Raw genomic sequence first — 16,743 nt, 5'->3', positions numbered from 1 at the left:
TTATGTTCTGCTTTGATTCGTTTTAATTATGAGGCATTACAAATAATGTGTCTTCATCGTACTTTATTCATAATACAACTGAACTCCTAGGCTTTATACCAGCTACTCTGAATGTGAGATGGCCACAAACTGAAATAATTGGCCCAGATCTCTGCCTACTATGCCATCCACTGTACTTAGTCTCTTACTTTCTTTTCTGTTACACAATGAAAACAGAAAGCTAACTAGAGGTTTATGTAAAGTAGTGCTCATTAGTTGTGCATATTCAGATCAGCTGCTGTACCATACACCGTTAGCCTCCAGAGGATGATTTGCTCTACGATTATAGCCATTTTCATCTGCCACCAGCCCATCGACTTTCACCTATCTGGGTGAGGAAACTTACCAAGGGATGTGTAAGGAGGACCTGGGGTTAAAAATAGACATGTGTTCGTGTTGTGGTCCTCAGTGGTCCTCAGTGAGCCTTTGGGGGCGGAGGGGAAGATTAAGTCTTGCTGGGAATAAAAAATAGTTAGGACACATGAAGGAAAAGTATCCACGACCCAAATGGGATACATATTTACCCACACTTTGTGGAAAGTTTGATAAAGTGAATAACACCAAAATAAAAATGAGCAAGCAAAATAAGAGTGGGGCCACTAAAAAGTCAGAAAGGGACTTTCTCCTCTACAGGGCAGCACCCAGATGCGTGGTGGTAAAGGTGCCCAATGAGGGGAGAGCGCAGTGCTATCTCATGCTATGTCCCTCTGGAAACTTGCACAGGTTTCTATCACTCCTCCGAATAAACAGATTGCCAGTACTGGCGAACACGGGGCTCGCTGAGAAACTGAAGCAGACCGAAAGATTCTGCAGGCTATGCTGTCTGGAAACTGAGAAACGCATCACAGAGTGCCCTATTATGCTTTCTGCGATTAAGCTAAACCTAGGTGGCTTTGTTCATAACCTGTCATCAATGGGTGAGGGGGCCTTTTGGCTCCGCTGTCTCAACATAGCAAATAAGAGTCTGCAGCGGGCCCTATACCGGGTTTGCCTATCGTTTGAACAATTGCTGGTACTATCTGTGGAGCAGTTATGTGTAGAGCTACTGTCCCCTGCAAGGCCAGCCGAGGAATTCTTGCTTGTGTGATTCTGTTTTTTTTTTAAATTTCTGTCTGGAAACTCCACTTGGAACTCTGTTCGAATTTAGCTTTTACTTTTGATGAACTGCCTGCATGTATATATGGTATTTTAAATTCTGTATTTTAAATTTAAATTCTGTATTAGCTTTTTATTTGTTTACTTTTTATTTTCCTTTGTGTAAAGTCTTTGACTGTAACACATAAAAGCATAAAATAAAATACATAGCTGCTGAAGTATGCCAGAAGGCAAAGGGCGGCGTTCTGGATGTCCTGACAGACGCTTCTGGCAGACCATAGCATTAAACACAGAGTAGGAATGTGTGCATCAACTGGCATCCAGCATGACGATTATGGCCCCAAACAGTGAACAGTAAAATATGGAAGTAGTGATACTTGGGGGTGATTTCACTTATCAGGGGCGCTCTCACAGAACCCATAAGATGAAATGGAATGGAGTAGATGCTTACGGAGCTATTCATCCTTCACTCCTTAGAGCTGTTTCCCTTATACCCAAGTTAGTAGATCAGCTAGGTCCTAAATGGGGATAAGGGAAAATTCTGTTGCAATGTTAAATGTAGAGGTATATGCTAGAAATGCTATCGACTGTACAGATTTGTTGTTAATAGGCCCTATGGGAAATATATAAAAGCTGGCTATAAGAGTTGCCTCAAAAGAATACAATGTGTAGGGTTGCTTTTTTTTCATCTGTATTGTACACTGTCTGATTTGACGATTATCAGGTCTGTTGCTAAAAAATATTTATCGGCGGAATTGAAATTGCACACGTGTAACTCGTGTTTTGCTGTGTTTGTATGGTTATTCTCTGCTGCATAGAATGTGTATCCAGCCTGCGCTGCTCTCGAAGTATACACTGCCTCAGGATCCATCCTGTTGGGTCAGAGTTTGAGTGGTGGAATCTAGTACTTAATCTCTGGAGGTGTGCCTCCCAGATTTGGGTGCAAAGTTTGGTGTGGATTTGTCAATATAGTGAAGCTTGAATCACATTAATTTCTGATGAGGAAACTTGGCTTGCTTTGCAGGGTGGTCGTTGTTGCAGAGAATGCTGACATGGGCAGCTAGGCCAGGGTAAGTCCATTCCGTTTATTTTTATTTTTGGTAATTTGTAAGGTGCACATAACGCCTGAGCGTATGCAAACTGTAACCAACTTGTAACTAGTGTGCTTTACTTACTGTTCCACCTTTGCCACATGTTATCACTCGTTAACACCCAGGCACCTCTCTGTCCTTTTTTGTGTCTTGGATGGGCAGCTGTCTTTTTTATAATGCTGGAAAAATACCTTTAAATTAAATAACGAAAAGTGAAATGTCGCTTAAAAAAATAACGAATGCTTTTTTTCTCCGACCATATGTCACACTACATTCACTGCCAACCTCTTAACTCGGATTTATTTTATTTTCGTTCTAGTTTTAAAGTCCACGTTTCTCTGTCATGCTCTGCCATCTAGTGGACTTTTGTAGTATAACAAGAAAGAGAACACTGCGTTCTTATGTCCTTTCGCCACGCATAAGATTGATCACCTATATATACAATAGCCCAAGTACCCGGCTTCGCCCGGGATGTCCAGTCTCAGTTTTTTTTGTCATATTCCACCCAAAAAGTTGAACTAATATTGTTGTTTGCAACAAAGGTAAAACACGATACATGTTAATTTCACTAATTAATTGAACACCAAATTTTCATTTCTCTCTGATTTAAATTCTCACTTGACTATCATATTTGTATGCTTGCTTACTCTGCTTATTTGCATTGTTGTTAGCTGTGGTAGTCACTGTCGCTGTTAAACACATTCTGAAAATAAGCAGAGAAAGCATACAAGATGTTCATGTGAGAATCGAATTCAGAGTTAAATAACATTTGGTGTTCAATTAATTAGTGAACATAAGCTGTATCAAGTTATATTGCAAGAAATCATGGAAAAGAAACAAACTCACTCTCTTCTGAAAAAAATGAGAAAACAAAAATACGCAAGACCAGTTCAACAGACAGCAGGATGATGAGCACCTTCTACAAATGACCTGCAGATGGCGTGTGGAACACCACAAAACGTAATGCTGAACAATCAGAAAAAGTTAATTATATCGGGAACAGAACAGGATGCCTATCAAGCTAGAAATAGTTGCATTAATTCGGCAATGAAATAAAGAATATTCCATGCTAAATTCATGACGCCAGACCTCCCCGTTCATGAGGAGTTACATCCCCAAGATCAACGCCACATATAAACCCACAAACACAACTTTGTTTTTATATATTTTTTTTCATTAAGATTAATTACATATATTTATAATTCAAATATTTACAGGGGATACCACCCACCTTACTGCCCTTCCCTGCTGCCAAGCCCACACCCAACACCTCTAATTTATAAAAACAGTTTATTTCCATAACCTGCAATAAGACTTTTTGCTCAATCGAAATTGAAAATAATCAGAGTATACTTTGATGTCTATTTTTCAATTTGTTGTTTTATATAACAATATCATCACTGGGTGACACTGGCATTGATATACTGCATTTTGGGTGTCAGTGTCGTTTTCTGGCTGCGATAGTCCTTTCTCCTGGTGTATGTGGTCAATGCAGTTTTTAATGCTGGTTCAATGTCCTGCTGCTGGGTGGACACCATTGTGCTGGTGCTTGGTGTTGGTCTTTAAGGAAATGCTTTTGTGTTGCAGGATTTTTGCCTCTTGCAATCGTTATCCACTGTCCCAGTTTCACACAAGCAGCATACTGCAGAGAAGCAGGAATTGGGAGATGAAGAATCGTATGGTGTACCCTCCACAAGCCCCTGAGGAGCCCAGGAGGCCAGCAGTAAGTCACTCCAAACCAGCTATCGATGCAACATTTAAGAAAATGCCAATAAATGTGCACTTGATTTTCTAGAGTCATGCTGGAAAATGTTCTGCTTTGCCCAATAACAAAACATCAGTTACTGTCTACCTTCACTTGCAGATTACTGAACTTCCAGCTCTGTGAGCTTCATTTGCAGCAATACAGTACGGTTTTTGAGAGGACTCGCGACACAGCAATAATTATATGAACGTTCTCCTTTGGTGGTTGTTCTGGATGAACGCTTATGACTTGCTGAAACACATTCAATTCGGTCATTTCCCCTTCCATCTCCGCCCCACCTCCTCATACCTGAGGGATCCCATTCAACCCAGCATTGGCACCAGCTCCCTTCAGTTACTATGGCTATAGTTACGCTGGTAATGAAGAGGACGTTTCTTGATCACCCTAGGAACGGAGTGTGTTGTGTGTGTGGAGACGCAATGAAAGTGAATGGCAGGAAAGACTGTTGGTAAATGAAGGACAGGCTGCGAGACAGCAACCGTACAAGCAGGATGATAGATTCCTAACAAGGGTGCTCACAAAGGCACAGGGTCATCCGTTCATCTCATCTCATGCGGTGGAAGAGCAGAGACTCCCGCGCCTTGATGATTAAGTTTCTAACTTGCCTGTGTAGACCCCCTCTCCCCCCCAGTGATGAGGATTCGGGCTGGGGAACATCGGTCAGAGGGGTCAGCTGCGAAAGTGGATGCACCTGTTTTTAAACACCCTTCACTGGACTGTCGAGCTAGTTGCGGAGTTGTTGCGAATGCTCCTATGAGTTCACCTGCCATTTGGGCCATGACAAAGCCAGTGTTTGGTGGGTGAGGCTGAGCGATTTCATTGGGGCGATGTCCGACACACAATCTATGACAAGAGAGCCTGTGACAGTGGTCAGCCAGGTCCTCTTCATTCTACCTTTGTGTTCATGGGAACAATATTATTTTCTGTAGCTTCTAACTAACAGATTTCTTTCTTTGATGTTCACGATGGCCACACCTTTTGTTCTTTATAACAAAACTTCAGTTTGAGCGGGCTTTGTCCTCATAAGACATTATCAAGATTTCGCTCTAAGCAGTGCTTGCTTTTTCTTGGACTCCTATTTCTGCACGCATACACAACACTACCTGCAAAACAGCTGTTTGGTAGCTTTTCAAGCCAAAATCTTGTGGCGCCATGCGACGGTTGGAACTTGTTAGGTCCGCCTCATACTAACGAACTGTTGAACAGGCAAGGGGAGTTCTCCCGAAAGGAGTTGGAGGCCTGGGGGTGGGGATGGGGGACGAGGAGTAGCTCCTTAGTAGGAAGCACATAGAAGGAACTTGTCACTTGGTATTTCATCCTGATGTTTGCATGTCTTGGAAGTTTTATAATGTGTCTTTTGTACCTGAAGGCCTGAAGTATGATTGTCCGACAAGATGTTTTACAGTATTGTAACCTGTAGTTGTGTGTGAAGAGATTTTCTTACAAAAGTAAATACTGCTTCCTATAGATGTATTTGTGAAGGAGTCCAATCGGGCGTCACACACCGGACCAGGACCTTCGCCCTTCGCCTTAGATGTAGCATGCAATGAGAATGCTTTTTCTTTATTTCCTACGAATTCGAATTGAGCCGATACCAAACCCGTCTCACACCCCCTTTTATAAATACCCTGAGTCACAATGGAACATGAACCAGGCCGGTGGGTGGTAACACGATATTTATTTTTAATTCAAAGAAAATCACCCAATTTTTATATTGGGAAGCAATCACCAATGGGGTGATGATTACAATGAAAACCACTGAAATACACTTGGGTAACCTTCTACAAGAACATATCCAAAGCACAAATGAATAGGAGCACTTTTTCAATTAGGATAGATGGCACCCGAGTTAATGTTTCCCCCTGAAATGTTCCCTTAAACCCCAATTAATCGAATTCTGAGTGGATAGAAAGAAGCAGCAGGGAGTCGGGGATATGAGGCAGTAAACAGAATCACAATCCGACCTTCCCTCACAAAATAAGAGTCAAAAACCCTTTGCAATTGCATCAAATGACACTCGGATTTGGATAAATAATTAATTATATGTGTGGTTAAATAATGAGGTACATATGTTTTATCACAGTATCAGGGATGTAATATCACTAGCAACTATAAAGCAATGTATCACAAAAGGCATACAGTTCAAAAGCAATTTGAAAGTGAGAACACCAGTGTAGTCAAAATCACACGTGTAAATTGCATTTTCACCTTTTTCAGTTTTAAATGTCAAAACGTTTTTTTATTTTTTTTAACCGGGTGAAATACACAGAATCGGAATGAGGTTTTTAGGCTGGGGAATAGATGCACATCACAGGGATAATATAGAGGTGAAAGTGTGACAAGCTGAATAATTGGATGAGATTTTCAAGGTGAAAGTAATTCGGTTTTTGGTAAAATAAAGCAGTTACAAAGAGAAAGCTTTACTAAACTAGATTTTCAAGACTATATTGTTAAAGACACGGTACTCTCAAAGGTGGATTCGCGACGTCAAACTTTTCACCCGGCGTTCAACTTTATGTGGGAATGAATTTGATTATTCAAAATATGACTAAGGACTTATGATCTATGCAAGACAGAAATGAATAGAAAAGTGGCGTAATGCTGGGAGATCAAGGACAGGATGCACAGAAAATTCTAACAGTCTTAAACAAGTTACCAGGGTATGAATAAAATTACTTAGAAAATAGGACAAATACAAAGTATCAAGATGGGGTTGGCTATGGGATGGGGAAATACAATCCGCGCTTCAATTTAGAGCCAAAATGGGCTGGCCTTTTGTCCTCCCAACTGGGACCATTTTTTTCTTCAGACTACCACCAAATGTCAGTTTAGCCCAGGGCTGCCCTGGAGTTTCCCCAGTTTGAGTGACTGGTGGTTGTCACTTCCAAAAGTCGCACGTAGGTGTCTCAGATCTATTGTCTCAAGCTGAAGCACAGACAGAAGTCTGACGAGCGTGTGATCTTTCTTTCTCTTGGTCATTCAAAGTTTCAAAAGGCAATGTTTAACATGTAGGTGTCCCAGAAATCACTTGTGGCTTCTCTTGGGGGTAGGGCACTGCTGTTATCAGCACCCAAATGTCTCTTGGGCCATGGCAGAAAACCTGTTTGGGCTGAATTCGCAGTATAGCCAAAAAACATTTTTTATTTTGTTTTGAATCACCAGCAAGCCTGTTGAAATAAAACATCCCCTATATGTTTCCCAGCAAATTATTACATTGCTAGGCCAAGACAGGGCCTTCTTTCAACATTACAACCGCATTTTAACATGTGGTGAAGTCTGCTGGGCTGACCATTTCAAAAGGTTTTCTCTTCCTTCTGACTTCCCAACATTGTTTTGCAGCCCTAGTCAGTTTCACTTCTACCGCAATCTGTTTACGAGACGGGTCCACTGCAATTGACTTATGCCCTTCGAGCTAGGGTTTCTTTTGAAGCAGTGATTTTTGACCTTTTGTAGCCCAAAAGTCCAGCGTTTTTCCGTGCGACTGAAAGTAAAGCTTCTGTTGATTTCCTGGATCTGGTCTTTCCCAGCCTGTTATTCAGGGATAATATTCTTTTCTGCTGGAGCACAATCTGAACATGGATGGGCGGCCCTCACTGATAAAGCAGAGTAATATAGAACAGATGAAAAGAGCATCAGAGCGGCAACATTTTAAATGTAAAATATTTCCCTTTTTCTATGGGAAACTATGGGCTAGCAGCAAAGCAGCGCTGCTTTTTCACTCTGCTTTTATAGCACACACTAGAACACACCCTGGCAGCATTTCTCGGTGTGCGCCCTGTTCCAACTTGCCCAATGGTGTTTTGCAGAACACTGCAGCCATCATTTTGTAGCTGCAAAATGCAGTTTTGATGCGAGACAGTGGTGCTCAAAGGAGCCAGCGGAGCCATTTTGCTGTTAACTTCTGAAGTGCAGCTTGGTTATGGATGGAAATTCTGTTGTGGGTCGATGTATCCCACAAATATGGGTCCTTCTTTGCCGGAGATGACAGTGGCATTACCCTGAATCGTATGCTTGTATGCTGCCTCACACAGTCCCCTAAAAGCTATGTGTTAAATCACCTTTCTATATTGGCCAAGGAAGCTGTGGATTTCTGCTTCTGTCCGAATAACCGTTTCCTGGATGGCAATGGTGCAAAATCAGAACTATCTAGAGCTATTAGTTGCCCTCTCTACTCCATTGCCTTGAGAAAATGTCTGACACAGAGCACCATGTCAACACCTTTGATTCTCTTCTTTTATTCCTGATTTATTTCAATCGGGCATTGCCATGTTTTTCCACTCCAACCTTTTAGAAGGGCTGCTTCAAGTGTTGTCAGTTGATGTCTCATCGATTTCTACTTCTGTCTACCTGCATCCTCAAATGTGTTGCTGTTTTCTCCACTTTAAACAAGAAAGCGTCAAGGAGGCAGGAGAGGGAGCACGGGTGGTGGTGGTCATAATGTTGGTCATAAGGGTGTACATATGTCTAATATATACACACTGCCTTTAATTCTTGTAGTTCATGAAGAGGTGAAAGATTACAGTGAGTGACATTGCAAATAGCTGTAGTGGTGCCGGACTGTGGCTTCCCCGCGATGCATCACTGAGCATGAAATACCTTAATGGCTTTTGCTGCCTGAAGATCTATGTCCGAGACGGACCATCTCCTAAAATATAACTTGACAAGAACTCACAAGTTAACTAGAATAAAATGAAAGAAAATTGTTTCTCATAAAGGAAGCAGAAGATGTTTTAGTCAACAAAATATCTGCTGAAAGGAAATCCCAAATAAAGTACTGGATAAGGGATATGCTGGCATCCTGCAACAGTAATGGGAGCGCAAAATGATGAACTCAAGCTCTCGTAGAATTACAAGTAGAGCTTTCTCACTAGCAAGAAAATCTATGGGAATCCATTGAATTGACAAGTAGACATGTTCGTAAAGATAGCACTCTGTTCATTCGTAACCGTGAAGAAATATAAAATATAAAACACTAGCTGATCTGCCCAGCCTTGCCCGGGCTAAAAAGTAACAAACCTTTCACATGAATTTTCCACCTTTTTAACAAAGTGACGCAAGAACTGGCTAAGCAATTCTGTATGCTTTATCAAGGCATAGTCATACATGTACATAATTACGAATAACATTATCACCGAACACCTCAGTATGCAGAATGTTGGCTCTCTTTCCAGCAGGGTCATAATCAAAAAGATTACCTCAACTTGCATGGCCCTTTTACTCTGGAATCTTGTTTGACGATGATCTGGTGTCCCTTGCGATCATTTTGAAGCATGCCTAGCTACATCAAGCTGTTATCTGGTTTTCCTTTCTTGTGGGGTCTCCTTTTCTATTTCTGCTGTCTGGCCTGACTGCATTGGCCTGTTGTCTGGTTCGCCTTTGGTGTGTGGTCTCTGGGTGTATTTGTGCTGTGTGTCTGGCTACATCAGCCTGTTGTCTGGCTTGTCTCTGTTCTGGTCTCTCCAATGGTAGATCATCTCTTGGATGCATGATGATTGCATTTGAGGTTTCTTGTCACTGAGGATGTTTATTTCTTTAATGGAATTTACCGCCGTTGTTTTTACATTATTCAATCATCTGTTACATACAACCAATACGTCATTACTCAGTTGCTATATCTAAAAATCATGTCAAAGGAGATGGCAAATAAAAGTATTAGCCATCCGTTGAAAAACACATATTTGTTGGATAACTATAGTCGGTTCCACATCTCATCAGCATAGCCGTTATGCTCATTACTTTCCTAACTCAAACCTCAGACACCCAACCCTCTGAGCTCTGCCCCATCACACCATCTTGCATTCCGATGGTGCCCCTTGCTTGTCATTTGTCCTCTGCCCATTGTGAGACAGGCATGGTATCAAGAGATGACACAGATAACAGAATTCAAGTGTCAAAGAGCTTTATTAAAATGTCAGGATCGTATAAGCCCTCGCTTGCCCTAGAACTAAGGTAGAGATTTCTCCTGCCTGAACGAAACTAAAGAAAGTCTGTGTCTAAAAGTTCAAATCAAAGTTCTGGCTGTGTCCAAAACCTATGCTTGCCCTCACATCTAGAAATAAAGAAAGTTTGGGATTCTTCTTAACCAAAATAGTGTTCAAAAGTACAGTCTCAGCTGCTCTCAGCTTAAGTTCTTCTTGAACCTTCTACCTCCGGCTCAGTACAGTTCCAATAGCTGTGTGTTTCACCAATGTACAACCAGGCCTTGAGGTTCCCTTCCCAAAGTTCAATATGGAATAGTTCACACAACAATCTTGAGGTTTCCCTTCCCCAAGATAAAGTTTCCCAGTTCCTTGAAGTTCCAGGGTTCCCTCCCTAAGATTTCAAGTCATTTGTTCAATGTAAGAAAAACAGGTTCACTTGATCTGCCTTCGGACTTGTTTTTATAAAGTAGTTGGCAGTTTTCAGTGGCTTGCTTACAATGTTCTTTGTTGGTCATCATTTAGGGTTGCCTGGCCTAGGCACACTTATCGGACCCCACAGAACACCCATTACAGGTCACGCAACCAGGAATCCTATGCTTCTGCTCGGCTTGCTTCAGGATGACTGTGATCTTTAGAATAGAGAGCTCCCTGGTCTAGGCGCAGTTGTCAGACTGCACAGTCCACCCATTACAGGTCTTGCAACCATAACTCTCTCCTTGGATTTGTTTACAAAGCTTTAGCCTCACAGTTGTAGTACGAATACTTAAGCATTTGTTCAATTTGCCTCATGCTGTAAATCTGTTTTAAAAAGCTGTTGCTTCACATTTGTAGTTCTTAAGTATTTGTATCATTTACAACTTGCTATAAATCAACTTGCTATAAATCAAATACTTAAATATTTGTTCTCTTGTTGATAAACGCTTTGACATTCACCATTTGTCAATTTAACTTCCAAGTGTTTGTTTGATACTCCATATTATTTGGTCTTAATCAAATAGGAGTTCTCATTTAGTTCGTTATTCAATATGATGGGCTTTCATAAAAAAAAAAACATTTTAATTTAGTTCAGCATTTAATAGCATTCACACTCACTTGTGCTTACGGACCGTTAATTGTCTGCGGTCCCACTGGAGCACTCCGGTCTTCTGACACTCCCCCTGCTCTTCGCGGCTCCCCAGCATTGGTCCCAGCTGCTCCCGCTCCCCTCTTCAGTAGTTGGGCAGCTGACCGCATTGATTCTGCTTTCCCGCTCGACACGTTCTCACATATGCTGGCTTCTTGATTCTTCACAATGAATGCAGACCACGTTCATTCTGCTCCCAGCTTCTTCATGCGGCATGTTAGTTATTTGACAGCTCTTCCTGCCTTCCTTCACATCTGAAGGCTCCCGGTCCTGCAAACGCCACACAACCTGTCTTTCTCGGGTCCTGCAGGTCTTCCAACTTGGCGGTCTCCTTCTCCTTCTGTACTCGCATAGCTGCCTTTCCTTCCTTTATACACCCAAGCCCTATTAAGGCGTCTCAGGTGTATGTTGTTAATTGTAATTGCCTGGTTATAATGAGCCCAATTAATGTGACCTGCTTGACCGTCAGTACTGCCTATACTTGCACCTCTCTTCTTCGTCTCAGTACTAGAGTGGTGTTAGTCATAGGAAGTGTGCGTTGTTCCTTGTTGCCTTCTCAGTACTTGGTAGCCATTTATAAGGAGAGATAGGGCATGAGTGAACAAAGCCCATGAAGGCTGAGGGAAGCGAGGGGTGAATCTATATTAGTAAAGGGGGATACCATGTCACGCCATCCCTAACACACTCTCCCATTGTCATGGCCACTAACCAAGGGCCCTTATTTCCTCCTTCCAAAGGGTCCAAATGGACCCTGTCCTGGCGCCTTTGGCGCCAGGCTCATAAGAAAGTGTGCTCTGCACACCTTGGGTGCAAGGCATGTGTTTCCAGGCCGGCCGTGGCCGTTAGAAAGCATTGGAAGGCATGTGCAATCATCTATGGGAGTGGTGAGGTGGGGCTACAAGGCGGAGCTAAAGGGGAGTGGCTAAGGCCAGACTATTTAAGCCGGCCCCACCCGCATGTTGAGACTTTGCGTTAATCTACTGTATGCAGTGTAACGCTTACCGCCGTCTGAAGCTCTTACCTGTCTCCAGCTCTGCACCTACCTGATTCCAGCTTCACATCTTCGGCGTGGACCTACCTGATTCCAGCTTCACATCTTCGGCACACACCTACCTGATTCCAGCTTCACATCTTCAATGCGCACCTTATCTGTATCCAGCTATACCATCGCCCGAAGCGCATCCAACATCGATCCAGCATCCGCAGCGCGCACCTTATCTGAAGCCAGCCATAACACTGCTTGAAGTACTACTAGCTTCACGCCAGTATCTCCAGCGCGCTCCTTACCTGTCTCCTCGAATACATCTTCTGTTGGGTGCCACTTCATCACCTGTCGGAGTCTTCATTCACGCAGAAGTCTTCTTCTCATCAGGCATCCTCGCGGTTCTTCCATCTTGCAGCCACGAACAGCTTCCCGGATAGCCGTTCTCCATTTTCCGACGCCAGGCCATCCCTGCAAGAAATAAAGACAGCACAAGGTTAGAAACCGCATAAACATTCAACGCTTGGCCGCGCAATACCTAAGCCTTGCGTTTCATTAGGAAACCGTACTTGCCTTCTAGTAGGGTCTGCTCCATTCTTTTCTGACACCGCGTGGGTAACCTGTCAGCAACGCGACTCGGCGGAGCCATCTTCAACACCTATTGGGGAAAAGAAAGACATTACTAAGGATACAGACGACAATCATTGGGAAAGACTTTACAGAAGCTTACAGACAATATTCATTGTTATCAACACTCACCTCCCACGAGGATTGGTCGCAGCCGGTCTGGGCCATTACGCATACGGGCCAGTGAAGCAACTGGGTCCGTCTATAGCACCCCTGCTAAAGATAAGCAGGACGGAGAGCTCATCTTTGCAAAATAACAGGTGAGAGCCTATGGGAAAATGCTTGCGCATCTCATTCTGGCACGAGAGGTTCGAGGGGGATAGCAATTCAGTCACGGTATTCTCACTGCCTCTTACCTTTCCCCAAGGGCATTGCCAGCAACCTGACCAGACCAAATCGCAGCAGCTGGGGGTAAAGCAAGATCCAGGGAGGGCTCCAACCGTGCCCCAACGTCCCCGCAGAGACCAGGTGAGCGTAACACCAATCCCCATGGACCTGAAGGCACGCCTCTGTACGCTCACACCAGACAAAATACAACCCGCTAGGGAAAAAAGGCCCAAGAAACTCTTACAAGAATAACAAGTATTTATTTCCATCCAAAAAAGGAAAAGCGCTAACAAAACTCTGCCCCCCTGTCCACTTTTGTGGCATGTTATAAGCACAGTCACTGATGACGCAATTACAGATAAGACAATTCTACAATCCCTAGTGGATGGTACATATGCATGTAGGGTATGTTCCATATGGGATACCAGGTCATTGGCCCATCTTCACCTGTCGGTCTTCGCCAGCGTGGGTACTGCTGGGCTCGTTGTCCTTTGTGAGGCTGGCCTAACAATCAATTATACCCTGGTGATAACAATGTTGTTCTATCATGGTTACACTACACCTGGCAGGTACATGGATGGACTTGGGGGATGGCTGAGGTCCCCCAAACTCATTAACTGCACTCGTTCCCAGGCAGATCAGCAAGTCCCAAGGTCCACCACCTTTGGTTTGTGCTATAATTTAGACACCACCCTGCACCTCACTGCACAAATCACGTGACCCACTTGTGAAGGTGCGATAGCCTTGCCTTTTGATCTTGGTGATCGATCAGGGTTGTAAAGGTTTTATGGTCGGTTGTCTGGGCTTGGATGATCCTGTGGCATGCAGGGGTCTCAGGATGAAAGTGCTGCCAAGTTATGTTAATCGTGCAGGGATCAATGGGGGCAGGAGGGCCTTGCTATATGTTCTGTGTGATGGTACAACCTAGAGGCACACTGCTCCCTTTGCATGACCTTGCTGGGCATATTCCTCCCATGGAGCAAGGGACTGTAACATCTGCAGAACAATGGAGAATTTCATGGACTCCGTGAGACCTACTCTGGGTGGAGGTGGTGTTCGCCCTCATGCAAAGGGTCTGTTGTTAGGCACAAGCGTGGTGGACAGTATTCCAGGTTCTAAGTTCCAACATGGCTGCTAATTTCTAAGATGGCATCTAGATTAGCATCTGTCTACTACACATTCTGGTTCACCCATGCATATTTCTCTGCATGCACCCCTCTCCCTTCTACTCCCCTCATGGGCCTGCTAGCACTTATTTCTCATTCAGTATCACCTAGCGGGGCGGGGAAGACCCTCTCTCCTTCCCAACATTCCCCCCGTTTCGTTACTTCCCAGGGGGCCCCCGAGTCCTTCTATATTCTTCAGCAATTCTCCTGGGTTTTTCTTCCTCTAATCTTCTAGCCTCTTAGTACTGCGGGGAGCCCTTAATTGGGACCTATGCCCTACACACATCTCGTAAGCTTTCCCCGGCCTGTGTGTGTTCTTCTGTAGATGCAACCCCACATCCCAGCTAGGTCGACTTTGTTCTCTGTAGTCCTCGAGGTCAGGTGGGGATTTGGTGGCAGTGCCAGGGGGATGTAATGGGGGATACATTTCGATTATATGGGGTTGGTTTGGGTCATCAGTTTGGGTACTGATTTCTGTGGCCCTGCAAAGTGCTTTAGGTGTTAACCCGATTGAAACCATCATCCTTGCGCTATTAGGCGCTGCTTTGGCACAACATTAGAGACCCATCTGGCACGTGCAGAAAATGACCAAGACGATGGCAGGCACCCGCATCTTCACTATCGCCCCCATCCAGGATGGTGCGCAGGAAAACATATCGAACCAATTGTCATTCTGTATTCCAGCTTCTTTCTTCATGCACACCCCTAGGTTGTGCACAGCCCCTATTATCTGTGATAGTGAGCCATTCTCTGCATCTTTGGGAGGTACGAATGTTCAACAGGAATTGCCCATTTCTTTCCCACACGCCTCCTTCCATTGCCATCAACAGGTCTAGGACGTACTTGTTCTGCATTGTCATTAGTCTCAGGCCGTGCAACTCCACTTTTATGACATTGAACCCTTGCTTAGTGTCATTCGCCAGCTGGATCACAGGCGAATGATTTCTCTGCTTTGCTGAAGAGCCTGTATTTGTCCCGTATCTCATCCAGCAAGTTTGATGAGTCCTTGGACAGATAGTTAGATCGTCTATTCCTTCGCAGGTTCTCACTTCTTTCTTTCCCAGGATGCATGCAAAATTCTGGTGGCAGCATTGAGTTCCTTGTTTGCTCTTCAGTTATTGGGAGGGAGGTTGGGGCAACGGCAGTTGGTGCCCCCCCACTTGCAGATGTTCTTCAGGGATAACTAGTAGTGCTGAGTGCAGAGTCGGAAGGGAAAAATAGCCCCTCCATGATGGTGGGAGTTGCAAGTACACCTGTTGGCCACACATCCAGTAGTAATCCATTACTGCTGCAGTGCCTTTACTCATTTGTGATCTTAAGAAAGTATTCTTGCAGTGCTCATTGGCCCTTACATAAATTGTCCCAGCGCTATAAAAAGAAAGTTTGTATCTTTCTTCTCTGTGCACCTTTACTGGTTTCTGTATTGCCTCAATCCATGTTAGCTTTTTGACATGCTCAGTCCAGAACGGCGCACATGTTGCTTCCACTCAAGCCAGAACTACTACTTCATATCCTATGAGGCCCTCTGCCATAGAGCCGATTGTTGTCTCTTGCCACTTGTTGTTTATATACTTTAGTTTTTGTATAGCCAGGTATGGTCTTCAGACATTGTATGCTTTTCGGGTTTTTGCTGCATTGTAGTTGGTCTGGGTGAATTACTATACGCGTCTCTTGGTGTGCTTGGAAAGTGCCTTTGAGTCTACATAATGCGTGATGTACTAAGTACTAGGCTTCTAAAATTGCTACTTGTTGTGGCACTAGGACCTTGGGTTCCCCTGACGTATAAGGTATCAATGAACACACATAGCAGCTGCCATTTACTTTGCCTCTCTGCACCGAGCTTATGTCAGTATACCAACTATTGGACAATTCAGGGTGACGCACATCTTCTATGGCGTTGAGACCAAGCCCGTGGTAGGCATCCTATTTTGCCTTTTGTGCTTGTCTTTTTGTACATTTTGTTCTAGGTATGTGCCCTCTAATAATATCGCTGACATTATGCACGTCATCTGTGCTTGTGTCCTAAAAGGCATTGGGAAATAATCTTGGAAACATCAAGACCTCATAATATTTTCTAACAATCCAATGCGGGTGGTGTTATTGTGTACAATTTTGTTGCTGAGGAGGGGTGTGTTGGTAGGCCTGGCGGTGTATTCATGCTCATTTCTGTTGGGGTGTGAGTTTGTTCCATAATATACAGTTATGTTAATGTTTGTCCCTCCACCCGTCTCAACTTTTATATATACTCCTAATATAAAAGTCACACCTAAATATATTCCTAAACCAAACAGACATCTAAATAATACCTGCTAAAAAATGCATTGCACACATATAGGAATATGAATACCTATACACACTACTACAACTATACTGTTATTAATATCTAGCAAGTGATTTGAGAGCACTGGTTCCATGTTCTTGCGTGACCTGAAAAGGAATAAATAATGCACACAAAAAGAACGAGTGGAAGGAAGAAGAAAGATAAACACAAGTGAAAAGGAGAGAGGGAGAGTGTCATGACCCGTGACCCTGGCCCTCACTGGCAAGTCAGCCTTTTAGTTAGGGCCAGGTCAAAGGCCTTAAAACTTCATCCAAGACTCACTTGGA

General features: G+C 43.7%; 1 protein-coding gene across 1 annotated transcript in view; it reads left to right on the top strand.

The window, feature by feature from the left end:
- The window catches only part of MRPL22 (mitochondrial ribosomal protein L22), a 221,066-nt gene that overhangs the window by 32,986 nt on the left and 171,337 nt on the right, over nt 1-16,743 (top strand). The window contains exons 2-3 of the mRNA XM_069653954.1: nt 2,159-2,204; nt 3,813-3,948. Coding sequence (XP_069510055.1) covers nt 2,159-2,204; nt 3,813-3,948 — 182 coding nt within the window. The remainder of the gene's footprint in view (nt 1-2,158; nt 2,205-3,812; nt 3,949-16,743) is intronic.

The sequence above is a fragment of the Ambystoma mexicanum genome, chromosome 3q, assembly GCF_040938575.1.
Source record: "Ambystoma mexicanum isolate Mex_15411 chromosome 3q, UKY_AmexF1_1, whole genome shotgun sequence".
Lineage (NCBI taxonomy): Eukaryota > Metazoa > Chordata > Amphibia > Caudata > Ambystomatidae > Ambystoma > Ambystoma mexicanum.
Note: the sequence above shows the minus strand (reverse complement) of the source record. Positions and strands in the feature narration are given on the sequence as shown.